Source organism: Lagopus muta, chromosome 3 (assembly GCF_023343835.1).
Source record: "Lagopus muta isolate bLagMut1 chromosome 3, bLagMut1 primary, whole genome shotgun sequence".
NCBI lineage: Eukaryota > Metazoa > Chordata > Aves > Galliformes > Phasianidae > Lagopus > Lagopus muta.
The window spans coordinates 11,459,050-11,478,087 of NC_064435.1; the positions used below are offsets into that span (position 1 = coordinate 11,459,050).

The following is a 19,038-nucleotide window of genomic DNA, read 5'->3' on the forward strand; positions in this document are numbered from 1 at the left end:
TGAAGCAGGCATCAAATACGAACCCGGAACAGAGGAATCACTCCTCGCATGGAACCCAACACCGCACACCTGCATAGCAGCTGATTCTTTTAAAGATGCAACTAAGAAGCCTCTTCACCCCGATTTTCCAGTAAAGTGCACATTTAAAGCAAATAAAAAGAAAAATCAACGACAAAAAAGCAACAAAAGACCCAAAACACTTCACCATTACCAAACAAGATTCTCCCATTACCTCCAAGAAATGCAACACTGTAATGCCTGAATCAACTCCACCTACAAATGAGCTTCTGTAGCACTTCTGGGCAGAGAGGGCACCTTACCTTGCTCCTACCTGTGGACATGCTCCCTAACCAGCAGCTTTACTTCTTTTGCCCACGTTTGGCTCAGGAACTCTTTCTGAAACCACATTACTTTGCTTTTGCACAGACACGCAGTCAAGATCTTTCTCTCCTCTGCAGTTTTCAACCAGTGATATTTAGCCCGATCTGCAGGACACCGAGCCAGGCCTTGCCTTCAGGAAAAAAAATTGTGTATACATTTAAGCCCTTTTAAGCACACTGGTATTTCCTGGTAAGTCAAGACCCAATTGAAGTCATCATCCAGAGATACACAAGAAATCTACAGGTATAACATTTTATTTAAGTTAGCTGAGGGTGGGTATTTGGCTCAAGATTGTTTATCTTTGAACTGAAAGAGACTGACCATAAATAATATTAGAAATAGGAAATGTAAGAGCAGCCAATCTTCCCAGTTGTCAAAGCTCTGGAAACACTTGTATAAATGCCAAAAATTTTGCCTCCCCTCACCAGAGGCATCATTGAGTTACCACAAATAATGGTACCTGAAATCATCAGCGCTCCGCTCAGGAGTCTGCATGCTCTGTGAACATGCCTATAGGTATCAAAGTGACACAGATATCAAAAGTGATCATGGTTAGAAAAATATACACATTTTTGTCTCATCTGGAAAAGTCTTGGTCATTTGAAACCTCCATTGAATAAAACACTAAAAAAATCTTTTCCACAGATTTCTTCCCCCCATCCAGCATAGAATGTGTATTTATATACAGCTTATGCAATCTGTCATTTCCAAAACATACAGTCCAAGTTTTTAAGTACAAAAGAACACAATGTGTTGCTGCTCTCTAGACCATACTGACACACTGCTGGTTTGGCAAGCCAGAATATGACAGCCACGTGGTGATACACAAAGCAACTGCACAAAAGGCAAGGGAAAAATGGAAGAACACAAGAACAAAGAAAAGCAAAGTGGTGAAGGAGGAATATTGCCCAGTAGTAAAACACAAACTCTCAAGCAGCCTGCTGTAGTATCTACAGGAAAAGATATATTTCAAGTATTAAAAGGACACCTGAATTGTACTTCTCACAACCTTCCAAGGTAATACTAAAGAGTGCCTACTGGAAACAGCCCGCATTCCAGTTGTTTCAGTAGATGGCTGGTTGCTGTGCTTAAGTCAGTGGCAGTATTAACCTTCACTTGCACACAAACCAAGTAAAACAAAACTCAGTTTTTAAAACAAAGTGAGATGGGAAGAAATTTCCAACAAAATGTGTGCTTTCAGTACCTGGGTGCAGCAGCCACCATGAGCATGCTTTGGTTATTACTTGCTTCAAATGGTTCTGGTGTAAAGAACACTTTCAGGAGAGCCCTACACATGGCATTTGCAAAAGCACGTAACGCTGCAGACATGGTGACATTGCAGCATCTGCAGTCATTTGCAGTGTCCTTCGAAGCATCGGTATAACAGTACCTCAGCTGCAACTGAAAGAGAACAGAGGCAAATCCTCATAAAATGGCCCAAATCAGGAATTTTCTTCCAGTATTTCACAGAAACAAAGGAAGCCTATGGAGCTACTGAGCAGAAAGAAGCATGAAGGATAATAGCAGCATGCGGTTTACAGTTTTCACTTTTCAGTTTATTAATATTAGTGGTGCACTCTGCAATGGATGAAGCGAGGAAATGAAAACTCTGACAGACCTGGCAATATGCAAACACCTCCTTACGGTCCTTGTAAACAGCTAACTCCTCTTTGAACTTTAATTGCAAAGAAAAGAATATTTACATATAATATATATGTATATAACCACAAAACCAAAACTAAGTCAAATCCCGACCAAGGACATCGCATTTCGAAGAGAAGAAAACATGACACAATATTATTAAGCAGTACACGTCCAAAGATTTTCAAGGCATCATGATCTTCACGTTTTCTTTGTCCGGTCATATCCCCTTGGACTTCAGTAGATGAGGGACTTCATTTCAGAGTAAATAAGTGGAAATATGATAGAGCAACTCCTGTAAAGGACAGCTGCGCTACTGAAGAAGGCTCGAGGCATGGTGATCCACGGCTCTGACTTAAAGCAGAAGTAAACAGCGTACAACGCCACGGCAAAGAAGTGGCCGATCAGCACCATTGGTTTAGGAGATAGCCTGTTTAAAAAGACACAGCACACGTAAATAAACAGGATAAAAACAAGCACAGACAAGCCTTCAGTTCCCAGGTTGGGCTCTTTGCACAGCACAACAGCTCTGATTAAGGCAGCTGCGGTCCTGCTGTCTCAGCTGTGAACAAGCCCTGCCAGTCTTGGAGCTGCTGCACACCTGCATTCCATTCTGCACTGTGGTCAACGTATACCTCTGATTTCTTTTCAATGCCAGTAGACTGAATCTGTCCTTATCAACTCCCAGGTAAGCCTGCACCGACCCCAGCAGTTTTAGCTCTCTTTCCAAAGAGACAAACGGACACATCCTTACATGTTCAAAGAACAATTTACTGAGCATTCTCCAGCTTGAAGGGAGCATTCAGAAGATCTTGACAGGTACTTGCTTCTCTGTTCCTTTTGCTCATTTGTGGGAGACCTCATCCATCATTACTCTCAGCTTGTCAAGCACGAAACATCTCCACAGCTCCTCCATTTGAATGAGCAGAAGGGCCCACACTAACTCCCACCCACTTGTCATAGAATCACAGGCCTGGGTTGAAAATGACCTTAAAGATCATCTAGTTCCAACCCTCTGCTATGGGCAGGATTGCCAACCGCTAGAGCAGGTTGCTCAAAGTCCCAACCAGCCTGGCCTTGAATGCTTCCATGGAAGGGGCATCCACAGCCTCACTGGGCAACCTGTTCCAGTGTCTCTCCAGTTTGCATAGGCATTTTTAAACAGCTAAAAGAAAGAAAGCATTCAAAGCTCCTAACAGAGCTTCAAAGTTCAGTATAATCCTAAAAACACTGCCTCACATGGAGCATTCTCCCCACAGAACTGACAGACTGGCTGTAAAGCAGAATCTATCAGAGGTTCACAACTTGATCTGGTTCACACCAGTTATTACAGATATGCTGAACTTACACAGATAGCAATCCAACAGGACCTGAGACACATTCTCCACCAAGTCTGAAGTAGTGGAAACAGGCTCTCTTTAGCTGGTGCAAGGAATCTACAAAACAAAATTGAAATCACTCACAAATACAGTCAACAAAAAAAAAAATTTTGAGCATATATAACAGTGATACAAAAATCAAAGACTTCAGCATTTTGGCAGCTGCTGCTGTGAAATTCAGTTAGATTTCAACCTGATTTTACAGGGTTTTATAGAGAAGCCACAGATTCCTGAATGCTGACACAAGAACAATTGATTTAAGTTACCCAGTGTTTTGTTTATTAAATAGTAATTCCAGATGCCCTTTGGGTTGCTATAGCTTGGTTTACACAACGCTAGAACTAACTGGGAGGACAACTCAAGCTAACTCATTAAAATCCTTTGATCAGGGCATTTTCTATTCGTGCACATTCATATATCTATGTGTGTATGCTTACATACCAACACACATGCCCTCCAGAAATATTTATTCAACAAATATTAATTCATCAGAAGTTACTTAAAAATACACGTATTTACCATCTGTAGCAGCAAAAAGTTCATACAGTGCCTGGGCAAGAATATTCACTACGAAAGAATGAGACTTCTTTCTTGACCAGTAAAATGCTTTTTTGGCCTGCAAAAGGAACAAAATTAGGAAACACAGAACATCATTGAGAAGATTTTTGTGTAGTTGATAGGAGCCACGTCCATGTGAACGCCTTCTCACACACTGCTGTGCTGTCAAGATGCACACAGACAAACTAGGTACACATGCTCATTACCCCAAATTCAACTCGCACGAGGTGATGGTTCAAATCCAGTCTGCTTGAGCAAAACGTATGCTAAAAACCACAATACCAGTGTGGGAACATATCAGATACCATCCTAGCAGTCTGCCCCACAGCCACAGCACTCACAAATCACAGCTCTGCTCAGTGAAAATGCCTGATGTGATTTTTTTATCTGAAGAGTTGAGAACAGCTGTGCCTCAGAAATAACTTCCACATCCCTCAGGTGTATCCAACTTAGACTGCATCATCTGAAGTGGAACCAAGTTTGTCTAAGTTAAGTCAAAATAAATAAAGTTTCACCTTAAGAACGTCAGAATCTTCATAAAGATCTGGAATATCCTGGAGCAAGCTTCTCCATATTTTGACATCGTTTAAAACAACACTCATTCCTCCACCAGTAAGAGGGTGCCTTATATTATACGCATCTCCTAACAGAAGAACTCCTAGATAGAAGAAAAGATGAGTGAACTACTGCACAACTACCATATCACCTTAGCACTCAAACCCTGTACTTTGTTTCCCAGCTTATTGAGAATTCATTGCCACCAGGAACAACAACTAGAAACTGAAGAGAAAGAACAAGAAATAGAAGGGAGCACGGCTTTAACAGATGTAAAAATCTCAATTCCCTTATGCATACACACGTGTGTCAAAGAACAGACACAAAATTCAAGGCCATTTTTATTTTTCTCCATTTTCCTCCCCTCATAAAGAGACCAAACACCTAAAAGCACGACCCACTGAGTTATTTAAAATTAAAAATGAAGCAGACAGTGATTTGAAGTCTTGCAGCAATATAAATGTTACTGTTGAATTGTGCCAACATGCATTTTCAAATGTATTTTTAATAACAGAATAAGGTAACTGTACTCAGCAACAAACACACATCTATGAGAACACAGCCTTAAGCCCAACAAGTTTCTAATGCCTTCCCTCCATCTGCTTTACTTCATAATACACACCTTTCTTGTTAACAGCTGAAGGAGGTAAGAAGCTTGCTGGCATAGTCCTTAAACGATCATTCTGAACTGCTATTAGAAATGGTTCCTTAAGGTGATCTGCAAAAACCAAGGTTCTTTGGTTACACTTACTTGGTAGAGCCTTAAATAATTTGCTCACAACTCATTTGAGCCTCTTCTCAGAGGCATAATCCTTCCAAACTCCTAACTCAAAAAGCCAACCAAATAATCTGCTCTGTGATGTGTCATCTAAGAAGGGAGAACAGTTATTGAGACAGTAAACTCTGAACGTGGAGATAAAGCAAACCAACAGACCAGACTCACCAGGCATTTGGGGATGAATGCTCTCAAGCATGTATTCTTTCAGGTTCTTTGGCATTTCTCCTCGAATATCAACAAGGACTCGAGTCTCAGTTGAAGAAATCTGATAGATTAACACTGGACTAGTTTTAGCCAGAACAAGTTCGGCATAGTTAGTTTTAAACTGTGGTGCATCCTTCAAAAGAAGTGGGAGAAGGATTGAAATCAAATAATGAAGGGATATTAAACTTCAGATACACAAAACCATTCTCTGGCACTTCAAATAAAATCCTGTTTCATAGTAAGGTTGTATTATATTTTTTCCCTTTCAAAACAGCATGTTTTCAAGAAAAAAAAAAAAAAGAATGCAGAAGCTTTCCATGAGATCATTTTTACTTCCATAAAGAAAATTATGGAAAGGAATGAAGTACAGTAGTCTGTAGTGTAGAGAACCCCAAGGGAAAAATCACAGGCTCCCAGCACCTTACAGCTGCTCCTCAGGCTTATCAAGTTTCCAGAAGAAGAGAAAGAGGAGGCACTCAAGTAGTGATAGATAATTGTAGGGCTAAGGACACAGAAAGTGCTGAAGCTCCTCCAACTCAGACTGTGCCTGGTAGAATTTCTGCAGGGTTTTGCTCATTTTCCCTTATTTCTGCTGTTAATCCAATGGTTACTGCAGCAGCCGTGGAAGGCAAGGCAAAGCCAACCTGAGTTGGCTACAGCAGACCAGCTACCAATGTATCTTCATGCTTTCTCACTTAAATTTACAGATCCTGAAGGCATTCAGGCAGCTGGTTACAAAGTACCCCATCTGCTGGCAGGGACACAGCTCGAGTATGCTTTTGGAGTATAAACAACAATTGGTTTTACCCACAGCTGCTAGCTTGCACCTAAAACTCATGATTTTCACCCTCTGAACAAGTGCCTTAGCAACAAGAAAACTGTGGGGAAAAAAAATGAATGTCACTGTCTTAACACAAACTAGTGAAAGCACCTATACCCAGAGTAATATAGGATCACCAAGGTTGGAAAAGACCCACAGGATCACCCAGTCCAACCATCCACCCATCACCAATAGCTCTCATTAACCACGTCCCTCAACACAACATCCAAACATTCTTTGAACACCTCCAGGGTTGGTGACTCCACCACCCCCCTGGGCAGCCCATTGCAGCACCTGACCACTCTTTTGGACAAGTAGTATTTCCTAACATGCAGCCTGAATCTCCCCTGGTGCAGTTTGAGGCCATTCTCTCTAGTCCTACCACTCTTTCTAGTCTTACAGGGACATCTTCTAATGCAAACATTAGGGCTATATAAAATAGAGCACTAAGAGCAAAAACAGGCTTATGCAAGGTGTTGAAACTATTTTTTTTTTTTTTTTTCCCTTCAGTATTCCCACCAACGGGTCTTGTTGGGCTGGTGCACAGTTTCAAGTCGCTATGCTGAAAGCTAATCACAAAGCTATAGAATGGTTTGGGTTGGAAGGGACCTTTAAGATCATCCAGCTCCAACCCCTGCTATAGGCACAGACACCTCCCTCTAGACCAGGTTGCTCAAAGCCTTGTCCATCCTGGCCTTGAATGCTTCCAGAGAGGGAGCATCCACAGTCTCACTGGACCCTTCAGGTACTGGAAGGCCCCCCAGAGCCTTCTCTCCTCCAGTCTGAACAGCCCCAGCTTTCTCAGCCTGTTCTCACACAGGAGGTGCTCCAGCTCTCTGACCATCTTCATGGTCCTCCTCTGGATCTGCTCCAACAGCTCCAGGTCCTTCTTGTGTTGTGGGCTCCAGAACCAGACACAATACTCCAGGTTATCCAGCTAGTTTAACCCTCTCTTGCTCAACTACAGAGAAATTATACACTTACATGCTGGCTTTAAGAGTAGATTTTGGTATTAATCTAACTTCTAACCACAAAATCCTCTTAGAAAAAATAATCTGGTTCACAGTAATATAAATATTTGAAGAGCTGAAAGCAACTCTATCACATATGCTAAATCTGAGACAGTAAGTTCAGCTGGAGATGGGACAGAGCAGATACCAATAACTTCAAAGTTAAAAAACCACAGGTGCAAATTTCCAAGCATTTCTCAGTGCGACACAGAAATGGACAGAACAGCTGATTCTATGGGAAAACATCTCAGACTGGAGTTCAGGACAGTCCTTATAACAAAGCATCAATAGTTGTCTTTAACAAGAAGACTGCTTAAATCTTTCATAGACACATTCCCTACATGAACTTCTACAATGCTACTTGCAATTGTATTTGATTAATGTATTTCTTGTTCCAAAGTCTGCAAAAGGCCATGTATGCAACTTTTATTAATTTATAAAGCCCTACCATACTTCCCTTCTGTGTGAGTTCACATAAATAGGCTCTACAGGTGATGGGTGGAACCACAGGTGTGGATGGAAGGAGCAGCCAAGCAGAAAACATCAGGCCACAAAGAGAAGAAATTGTGTGGAAGGTTTCCAAGAACTGTGGAGCCCAGCGACCCAGCAGAGCCAACACACTGAGGTCACCAACAGTGTGCTGAGCCATCACAGGGCCGCCGGCTCACAGCAGCACCAACAGCTGTGGGCCACCACCAAGAGGGCAGAGGCTGCTGCATGCAAACAGATAACACAGCATTACAGATGTATGAAGAAATATAGATCCTCAAGTTACACACAAAAGTTACCTTCAGAATGCAACCAACGAAATGGGATGAAACAGTGACTTTTTGGGAGACCAGGTTTTTTCTGAATTTGGAGAAAAGTCCATCAGCTACAACTGTCAGCGGTGCATGAAGTTCCTGCAGTGTAAGACAAAGAAAACCATAGGGCATTTTCCTTCTCTTTTGCACAACGGTTGGAAATAACTCACAAGCCCTCCTTTCCAATTGCACATTAGATGTTCTTCAAAGCAATAATCAGCTTCTTCTAGACATGCAATCACGTAACATAGCTACAGGGTCTGTGTCAGAATTGGATAAAACAGACCAGAAAAGCAGAGTGATTGCTATGTTCAGCCCATAATGCTCTGCAGGAATAAACAAACAAAAGAATCACACATAAGCAACAAGCCTAAAATGTTTTAGTGTAAAAAGTGTACCAAAAGTGCCCAGATCTTTCTTAAGAGAACAAGCAGTGAATTCAGAGCAGTTCTCACCATCCTTAGGTGCTACAAACAGAAATAACAGGTACAGAGAGAAAAAGATAAATGGATTAGGTTCAGCTTGAAGATATGCACAAATTCCTAATGTTTAATACATACACTGTTTTCAAACATGGAAAAAATTCTTCAGATTATTAATAAGCATTTTATTTTTATGATACTGTGAGAAAAGAACTAGAAAGCATTTAGAGATGGATGATTCCTTCTACAGCTTTCTTGTTGTCGTTTGCAGTTAAATCAGAGTACATAATGACTGCAGATTTATGATGAGCATTAGTCTTTGGCCTTGGCAGGAGCAGAAAACAAAATCAATTTTCCTTTGAAGCTTTCAGGAAAAAGCATGCTATGTTTCATCGGCACTTCTGGAAAATAGTTCATTGTTGGACAGAAGCATTTGGTGAGCCAGCAATGCTAGTGTACATCCATGCCTGGAACAGGTTCCTCTTAGTGCTGCACTGCTATAAAAGAGGCTCTCTAGGCTGGCAAATAATTCAACTCTTTCCTGACACAGAACTCCAGCACTCAGTGAATTTGCTTATCATCTCTGTACAGACAGGAGCCTCAAGGCCCTAAGAACAACACCCATGCTCTCAGAAATAGCACAGGTTAGAACGCTGTCAGTCCAGTCTAGCCAAACAAGCTGTACTTACAATTATTGCAATGAAATCCATGAATGCATAAAGCTCCCAGCTACCTCACAAGGATGTAAGGATGGTGTTCCTCCTCAGCTGTCTTACAGCTCCCCACTCCTAGCACATCCTGGGGACTGCAATGCCTTTTGCCTGAGCAGCCTTATTATTCCTCCTCCCTCTTGGAGGAGTAATTTTAAAGTGTTTTTTTGTTTTGGTTTGGTTTGGCTTTTTTAGAGAGTGTATCCACAACTCCAGTACATATGTTCTACCTGCATAGGTTTCTCCTAAAGCTATTATAAGTTCACTCAATTTCTCAGAATTTAGCCAGCATTTTGCCTTAGCTGAGGCAAAGAACAATCAAACCAGTGACGCAATTAAAACAGGTCAGAACTCTCCTTGTGTGACCCAAGAGATGACTGGGCAGAGCATCTCTATGAGCAGGCACCTACCTCCTGACTTTCAGACACCTTACCCAACAGAGGCAGCATATGTTGAAACATGGATGTTTTTACACAGCCAAAGCACGACTCTGAATGTATTATTTCTTCCATTGGTAACTTGGAAATATTTTAAGCTCCAAACATATGGATTATTTAGGGGAAAAAAAAAACCAAACCAAAAACAATAGCGCCTCTGGAGAACTGAACTGTTATCAAAACAACAGTAGGAGTTACAGCTAGAATTTCCATACGCCAGGACTGCACCCACGAGGAAGCCATCTCCCTTCATTAAATCTTCATCTCTCTGGCAGTTGCAGATTTTTGCACCAGAGCTCTGAAGTAGCATTGCTTTTTAAATGCTATACATACTTAACTCTATTTTTACAGTAGTTAAAGATCAGAACACAAAACTGTCTCACCTTAGTATCCCCAGTTTCTTTGTCCTTGTACTGAACACCCACTATGCAATCATCTTCTTCAAGCAGCTGTGTCACAGTTCCTTCAATGAATTTTGCACTGAAATAAAACAGGATTTAGAAGAGGAAGTAGGAGGATTAAGGATGCCAACATTTCATTGTGTCAGGTACAGAAGGAAAATGTCATTTTCAATAACCTTGTCTCTGCCACGATATTCTCCCTAAATGCAACACAAAGATCCTTCAGCTCTTTTTGGAGCCACATTAAATGTCAAACACTGCTTGCCATTAGCATCTGTTCCACACTGTCATCTGGCTTGATGTTTGAGACTATTCTAAAGTATAATGCTTAACATAAACACCCTGCCACCAAGCAGAACTCCTGCTTTTGCTTTAGGCATTCCCTGGCTGAAGGAGATGAGCAAAGAGGAGTCTGACACATACAAGCAGCCAGCAATCAGCCCCCTGAGCACTTCCCTCTGTCCAGCAGAGCAGACTGACAGAACACAAGGGATGAAACCCCACGCAGAGGGCAGGAGCAAGATCCAAAGTAGCACTTCAATACTTCACATGTAAGCGTGGTAGAAGCGAGGTCCCTAACTGACACAGAATAGTCCTCAATACCCCGTCCTGTTTAGGACAAAGCTCTGACAGTACTTATGATCAGACTCCAAACTGAACATCCCTTGCATCTATCTCCAATTTTGGCTGTTTGGGTTTCACAGATCGTATCTCTTTCCACTTCAACCTCTTGTTGGATCTGAGCTGTTAGACACAATCCCAGCAGTTCAGACCCTGCAGCTCAGAATGAACGCACCTCTCTACTTCACAAATGTTTTCACATCCACATGGAATACAAAAACTTAGAGAAATTAGATGAAGTTCCATATGAGAATAAGACAGCCTGAGAGTTTAGGCCCTCAAAGGTAACAAAGCAATTGAAAACATGTCTAACAGGAAGTTCAACAGCAAGGATATGTACCAACCTACCAGGTTAATAGCAGTTGAATCAGCATTCTGCAGGTCTTACTGGCTTCTATATTTCTTTTATAGCCATAATTTAACTAAGTGCTTATTTCCTATTCGTTCTAACCCACTATAAAAATCACTAACTAATGATACCCCACCTTTTTCCGCTGCAGAATTGATTTTACTCATCTGAAAGAAGTTCATGTTATCTAAAACATGAAGAGAAAGCATTCAGCAGTCATTATTCCCTGTATTTTCACAAGTTCTGAGATGAAAAACAAAGCTTCACAGCATTACAAAGAGTATTTCATCTCTCTTGTGCCTTGACATAACATGCAGTTTCCTTTGCTATCATTACAGTGGGAAGAAAACATACAAGAAATGAATGAAGAGTGGAAGAAAGGTAAGGGCAGAACTCAAGACTCAAACATCAGCTTTTGTAAATTTCTGCTGACAGGATTTTTGTATGGCTCATGGAGTTCTCCATGTGCTGAGGTGCCCAAATTTCACTGAAGTTGAAGCCATAACCAAGAAATCTTTAGCTTTTATAGCTATTAAATGCAGTCAGCATTGATTTCAACTGTGTTGCACAGTTGCTGTCTTTTAGTGCTACTGATTCATAGGATATAAGAGATATGATAAAATAAAGCAATTTTCCACTTCAGAATAGATGTGTAAAGTAAGAAGACAGTACTTTCTGTATTTCCCTTATAAGCATTACTGATGGGAAAACACACAAAACACCCTTCAGAAGCAGCATCTAGAATCTATTTGTTTTTTGAAATGTTTCCTCCTCCTCTCTTTTAATAGAAGGAAATATCAACCATTCTTTATTTCATTAAGAATAGGAGGCATCTTTAGGATTGTACAACTGTTGGGAGTAGCTCTCTCCCATTATTTAGTGCCCCTTCCTAGCTATTTTGCTCTCTTGTTAGCCATAAAAAAAAAAAATTACAGAACATGCAAATGTAGAAGATTCCTGGCACTGCAGACAACATATCTGAAAGAAACGACACCAAGTTATATCACACATTTCTTGGCAAAAGAAGTTCTGTGCACTGCACCCTGAGGTCAGTGCTTCTGGTAAAATATCAAACCCAATAACAGGCCTAAGAGAATCAGCTTTGTAGGCTCAAGATGCTCTCTCATAGGGACAAGGCAGTACCCCTTCTAGTTAAAGCCTTTGTTCCCATGAATTTAAAGATTAACTTGCCTCGAAGGCTAACATAAGAACTATATTCCACTCATAAATGTGTCTACAAAAACAGAACGAGCAACTTCAGCTGTCGCTTTCTCTCAGCCTTGCCCACTAGAGCTGCTGTGCTGGGGCACAAAGAAACAGCCAAGGAATCTCACGCAGGGAACAACGCTCCAGCACCCCAGCACCCAGGCTGTGACACTGAGCAGCACACAGAACTCACTTGGGCTCTGCCATGGCTGCCCTTCGGAGCCCCATGATGAACTGGCCGTGATGGAAGGACCTTCCGCTCACCACACGGCCATCTTCAGATGTTGGAAAAGGAATTTCTACCTCCGACTTGCTCTCTAGGTCATGAATGATGTAACCATTCACTGTTTGTGCGTCGATACCTTCTACTGTATCTGCAAAAACAAACAAAAAAAAAGCCAGCAGATGAGTTAAAGAAAGCTTTTAAAAGACTTATTTAAAATATTTCTTCACATGAAATCCAATTATCCTAATCAAAATACGTTGCGGAAAGAATGTCATAGAATCTTCATAGAATGGCCTGGGTTGAGAAGGACCACCATGGCCATCTAGTTTCAACCCCCTGCTGTGTGCAGGGTCGCCAACCAGCAGACCAGGCTGCCCAGAGCCACATCCAGCCTGGCCTTAAATGCCTCCAGGGATGGGGCATCCACAACCTTGGGCAACCTGTTCCAGTGCCTCATCACCCTCTGTGTGAAAAACACACTCTTAAAAATAGATTGGAAACGCACGAGCAATTATTCCTTTTACTCATTGTAGATACTGCATTTCTTCATTTTTCCTGCATTTTAGATATGGCATGCCTTATCTAAAAGCATAAATGAGAGCAGTAACTGATGTTTTATATTTATCTATATATACATACACAGTTTGAAATGCACTCACCTTCAAGACCCAAGTCTTTAAGTGCATTAAAACCACCAGGCTGCAACAATTCTCCAACTATCCTGTCAGGCTCCTTCAGATCCCTCTCTATTACAGTCACTTTTCTTCCATCTCTGGCAAGCACCGTGGCCAAGGAAGACCCAAGGACACCTGAACCCACAATGATAACTTCTGGATCATTCTGGGGCAATGATGTTGTAACTGAAGCAGCCTCTGTCAGGTGCATATCTGAGACATTTACTTCTATTTTACCCTGTAAAAAGAAAAATCCAGAGTTAGATATATTGATGTATGTGTACCATAACTTTTGCATGGGTTTGACTTTGGACTAGTTCTACTTTCATCCAGCAGACCGAGAGCCTACTGATGGATGGATGGCATCTTCCAGGTTAGCTTTGTTTAAAATAAAATCAGTTGTACTCTATAGTTGTATAATCAATGAATATACAGCTGTTGTAATTAAGAAATATACAAGAGAGTTTAGCTAAGCAGATTGCCCCAAAAAGAACAGATGCAGGGCTCACCCTTGTCCTTGGCTTGCTGGAAAACTCCAAAAGAAGGGATCTCCAGAAGAGATCCTTCCCCACTGGCAGTCAGCTCTTAAATGGGTCTAGGAGAGGTGCAGACAGGCTCCACCCCTTCCGGCAGCACAGGTGAATTGCCTTCACCTGTGCTCCCATGGCTGACTCATTGCTGGCCTCAGGTGATCAGTCAGAGGTTCAGGCCACAATTCAGCAGTTCCCATACAGTAATGCAACAAAAAATCAGGTAGGGAAAAGAAACAAGCAGACACACTTGATTAAAACTTCCCTCCTGATCTCAGCCAAACATTAATACAATGTTAGTATCACATATGCTGGAAGCTGAGTTCCTAGGAAAGGCAGTAAAACAACTGCCACATATTCTTATCTATGAAGTAAATCAAAGCTTACATATCCATCCCTACTGCACAGAGAACTCAGCAATTAAAGAAACTATTACATCAACTGGAAAATGTATTCTTCTAACCTTATTAAGTTGATTGAATTGAATCCAATTCACTCTTCCATAAATGCTTCAGCACTGCAGTGCTGACAGCAGTAAAAACATGTTCGTGTCAGTGAAATGAATACTCTGAACAATACAAAAGCCAGGATTTCTGGCGGCATGGTGTAATGTTTTTAGCTACAATGTAACAAGGGATTGTAAAAGTAGCTGCAGGACTTTGAAAAAAAGCGAGAAACTGGGGGAAAGGCAGGCTTTTACCATTAAAACCCACAGGGCATGCATTCGAAAATAGTTTCAAGTTGTTCTGTGCAAGCGGTGGGCACCCAGCTGAAAAGGCCCAGAAGTGCCCAGGCAGGGAGCCAAACAGTGTGACCTAGAGATGGACTGAATATGCATGTCCACCTACTGGTGGTAGATTGCAGGGCTCCTGCCAAACTCCAGCTGAAAGCCTGGTGCTCTCCGCTATCACTGTAGAACGGGCTGGCTAACCGAAGCCAGGTTCTGTAACGGTTATACAAGCAGCACTTAAAGATAATTCCCATATTGCTGTGTCTCCTGCTATCAAAATGGATACATTTAATCCAGAAACAAGAGGAAGATGATCACAGAATAGCAACATGGCTGAGGCTGGCAGAGACATCAGGGTCTGTCCGGCCTTGCCTTTGCTCCCGCAGGGTCACCCAGAGCAGAGGGCCCAGGGTCGCATCCAGGCAACTTTTGGAGATCTCCAAGAAGATTTCCAGTAGGCTTCCTCTGGACAACCTGGACCTGCATGGTACAGAAGTGCTCCTGGTGTTCAGGGGGTCATGCTATGCTCCAGTTGTGCTCATTGCCTCTGGTCCTCACACTGGGCACTGCTGAGAGCAGCCTGGCTCCATCCTCTTTGTACCTTCAGAACTCTGTGCGCATGGATGAGAATCTCCTGCTGAGCCTTCTCTTCTCTTGGACAAAAAGTCCCAGCTCTCTGTGGTTCCTCACAAGCGATGTTATTCTAACGTCTAGAGCAGACTGGCAATTAAAGATACCCTTCTGCTAGCATAATAACCCATTACCTTGTTATTTTCTTTGAATATTCATGTTGCATTCACCTTCATAAAATCTCATTGTTTCTTCCATCATCAAAAACCAACGCAAAACATGACACATTCGTCACACAGGATGCAAGCACAACCCTCCCTGCCCTTCCTTCTCTGCCCTCACCGAGGCCAACTCCAAAGGGCCAACAGGCAGGCAATGCCTCCCAACTCAGGCACCACGTCCAACCTGAACATACCTTTCTGGATCCGGGTTGCTTGACTCGCTGAGACCCCGCAGCAGGTTTGGCCCAGAAGAAGCCCACCAGTGGCAGAGCAGAGAGAGCGTGGGAGAGCATCCCCAGGTGGGGCTTCTGTTGCTGCTGCTGCCGGGGCGCACGGAAATGGTAGCGATAGGAGAGCAGCAGGCCCAGGGAGAAGAAGAGCGCGGCAGAGAGCAGCACCTCCTTGTTGGCGTAGCTCATGAGGTCCCCACACTTCTTGTACACGTAGATGAAGGAGGCGATGCCCAGGAAAGTCCACATGGTGAGGGCACTTCCCAGAGTTCTGACGTCAGCTGACGCTCCGAAAATGGCTTTTCACGTAATATACGAATAACAGAAACAGAGAAACACAGAGGCTTCCCCGCGACGGCAGGAACAGCAGTCACACGCAGCTCCGCGCGACACCGCGGAGCTCACCGAGCCCTAGAGGCACAGGCACCACCGGCGCAGCCAGCAGTCTCCATAAGGCCCGGAGCTCAGCGCAGCACCGCAGCGCCCGCAGTCCCACGCGATGCCCACGCGATGCTCACGAAGCCGCTCCCCGCGCGGTTCGGAGGCTTCCCCTCGCCGCCGCCTCCCAGGGCGGCTCCTCAGCGCCGTGCCCGGCCCTCTCCGCGGCTCCGGGGGCGGCTGCGCTCCGGGCGGTGCCGCCGCGGCCTTCGCGCCCCGCAGCTGAGGTGAGGGAGCCGCCCCGCAGAACCGGACCGGGCGGGGATCGCCCCTCACGGGAAAGCGAGATGAGGGGACCGGCGGCGAGGGGGCGTGGCTATGCTAATGAGCGCCTGCCTCCGCCTCCTGGTAGGCACCGCGCGCCCCGTGCCTCAGCCTCGTCCGACCAATCGGCGGTGCTATGCCGAGATGGCGCTATGGCCGGGCGCCCAATCCGAGCGTGGGAAAGGCGGGGCTTGCGCGCGCCGGGATCCTAGGGCGATGTGACGCCGTTGGGCGGGGCGGGAGATCGAAGTTGCCGTGGTGACGGATGAGCGGGGCCGCCCCGAATCCCGCGTACCCCGCCGCTGCCTTGCGGAGCTGCGCATGCGCGCTGGCGGGACGTGGGACCCTGAGTGGTGAAGCGCTGGAAAGCACTGCAAAGGGAGGTGGCGGAGTTAGCATCCACTGAGGTGTTCCAAGAAGGTGTAGGTGCTGTACGGAGCGACGTGGTTTAGTGGGCACAGTGCTGATTGGTTAACAGACAGGATGATCTTGGAGGTCTCCTTCAACCTTAATGATTCCATTATTCCATGACTTGTAAGAATTAAAGCAAAAATAGGAGCTGGTAAAAGAACAGAGTTTGGTTCATTCATCACATCAGTCAGTTTAGGCTAGAGATAAAGAAGTGTGAGCTAAAGAGATCAAACACAGGCTCTTATCTATAGTAGAGACACCGGTTTTCCCCAATTTGAACTAGATTTGTTGTAGCTGTCGACAATTTTTGTATTTAACCCACTTGAGACTGAGCCGTTTAAGTACATCTGCACTTGATTTCTTACATTTGATTCAGTAATGTTCCTTAAGCTCTAAAATTTCTTTATTATGAACTGAGCCCCACAACTCAGCACTTTGGAAGACCAAACCAAGCCTTCTGGATGTGCCATGGCAGGCACCAAACATGAGCTGAAGCACAGTCCTTAAGCTGGAACATTTACTGGAACCAACACAAATCTTATGAGGACTAAGAAGGATAAATGAATTGGCAAACATGAGCCAAAAACTACTGAAAATAAAAGCAGGGTAATGCAGATGCACAGTAGGAGTCATGCTGAGGACCAGTGAAGTCTTAAGGAGCAACAGAAAGGAGGACGGTGTCTAAGAAAACAGAGTGCAGCGGGGTGATGTGAATGAAGATGGTGGTGAGCTGATTTAAAGACTAGAGGCAAGTGTCATGTTTCATGTTACTGCAAACTACCAAAAATTGCTTTTCACCCCCACCCCCAGCCCTGGATCCTGATGGCTGCAGCTGGAAGGTTCCTGGCTTCAGCTCACTGACAACAAAACGTGACCCATGGAATAAGAACTTTGTCTTCTCCGAGTCACCCAGGGCAACGTGAACACTGTGTTAGAGATAGAGGACAATTGCGTATGGCTGGTAGAGAACAGGGAGCTTGGGTGTCACTGGTGCTGCAGGTTGTAATTAGATTTAATTAGAACAAAAAATAACACATTTGTCCTACTTCCAACACAATAAATCACCCTCTGTTAATGAGATGCTTGTGCAAAACGTCTGTCAGGATTATGTAATTCCCGAGTAATTTTTTTTATACTTCCATACAGAGTGGATTAAAGCAATTATAAGATTCTGGTTTTGAATGAGACACTCACAGTTGCATCTGTCAGAGTATCAGATATGTTCCAAACATTTCCACCCAAGACATCAGAAGACATCCCTCCTGTCTCCTGATTTATTCTCAGTGTCCTGGCTATGGTGAAGAGCTTGACATAATTAAGATTTCTGTTTACAGTAAAAGCTATCTTTTGCTGCTTACAGTACTGTAAATAAGATGGTATTTCTGTGGATTTCTTTTCCAATTAAAAAAAAAAACCACCTTTTTTGTTTGTTTGTTTATTTCTGTGTTCTTGAACTTCAGTAGGATTTTTGTTTCTGGAATAAACTGTTCTTCTCTCACTTGTGAAACACTGTCAAGATGATGGCTATGAAATATCATTTAATGATTCAAAGCTCAGGGTGGCAAATACGAACAGGCTGAAACAAGAATTTCTAAAATTACAAAACGATTCTGCAGGCAGTAAATAAGGGCACCTGAGCAGAGGTTGGAGCTGACTTTTTGCTCTTTCCTACAGGCAGTTTCCCGCAATCCAGTTTTTCAACGCAGACAACCAGCATTTGGTAGTAATGTGAAATTGCAGCAACCAGAGATGATGGGCTGAACTCTGGGGTAAACAGTTCAGTTAAGATAGATTTTTCCAGTTTTGCAGAAGCAAGGTTCATAAGAATGCCACCTTAAGATGCTAACCCATAAAATACGGGACAGACCTCTAGTATGGAACTGCAGCTGCTCTGGCAGCACTGCTTTAGGACAAATATCCAAAGCGTCAGACCTGTTGTTTATAGGCTGCACAACTGACCAACGTGTGCTGCTTGAGACTGAACCTTGCCTTCCTTGGGCATGGTGTGATGGACAGCCTGGTCTCACTGCTCACTGCTCATTGTGGTCGTCTACCCATGCTGGTAGATAGATGGGGAGGACTGGTGTGTACTTTAACAGAAGAAAAATATCAATCTTTATGTTTCAGAAATCATCATAAGAGGAAGCAGAGCCTTCTCAGTGTTTGAAAGAGGAAGGTAGGAGAATTCCTGAAAAATTAGGAGGGTGACTATTTGAAACTGCAATTATTCCAAATTACAGATTATTTGAACTTTGAAGCAAGAGGCCATTTCCAGAAAAAACAATAATTGTTATTGCATGTATGTCAATGGGTGTGTGAATGGAGATAAAACTGTTATGTTTTCTGTGGGCGTTTAATTATACTGAGAAGCCAGGTGATTTCTTTTCGTATCAAACTGGTACTGTGTAGTCGAATGTTCTCTAGAACTGATCAGAAGAACTCTGCACATGTTTTCAGTAAGCTTTTGCT

At 43.4% G+C, this 19,038-nt stretch overlaps 1 protein-coding gene across 1 annotated transcript; it reads right to left on the reverse strand.

The window, feature by feature from the left end:
• SQLE (squalene epoxidase) lies at positions 1-16,193 on the reverse strand. Its single transcript, XM_048940267.1, has 11 exons — positions 15,421-16,193; positions 13,161-13,413; positions 12,469-12,649; positions 10,082-10,178; positions 8,115-8,228; positions 5,458-5,629; positions 5,137-5,232; positions 4,475-4,617; positions 3,921-4,017; positions 3,371-3,458; positions 1-2,452 (listed from the first exon to the last, which is right to left on the reverse strand). Exons 1-11 carry the CDS (start codon positions 15,703-15,705, stop codon positions 2,260-2,262), a joined length of 1,719 nt encoding a protein of 572 aa, XP_048796224.1. The 5' UTR covers positions 15,706-16,193; the 3' UTR covers positions 1-2,259.
• Between the last annotated feature and the right edge of the window lie 2,845 nt (positions 16,194-19,038).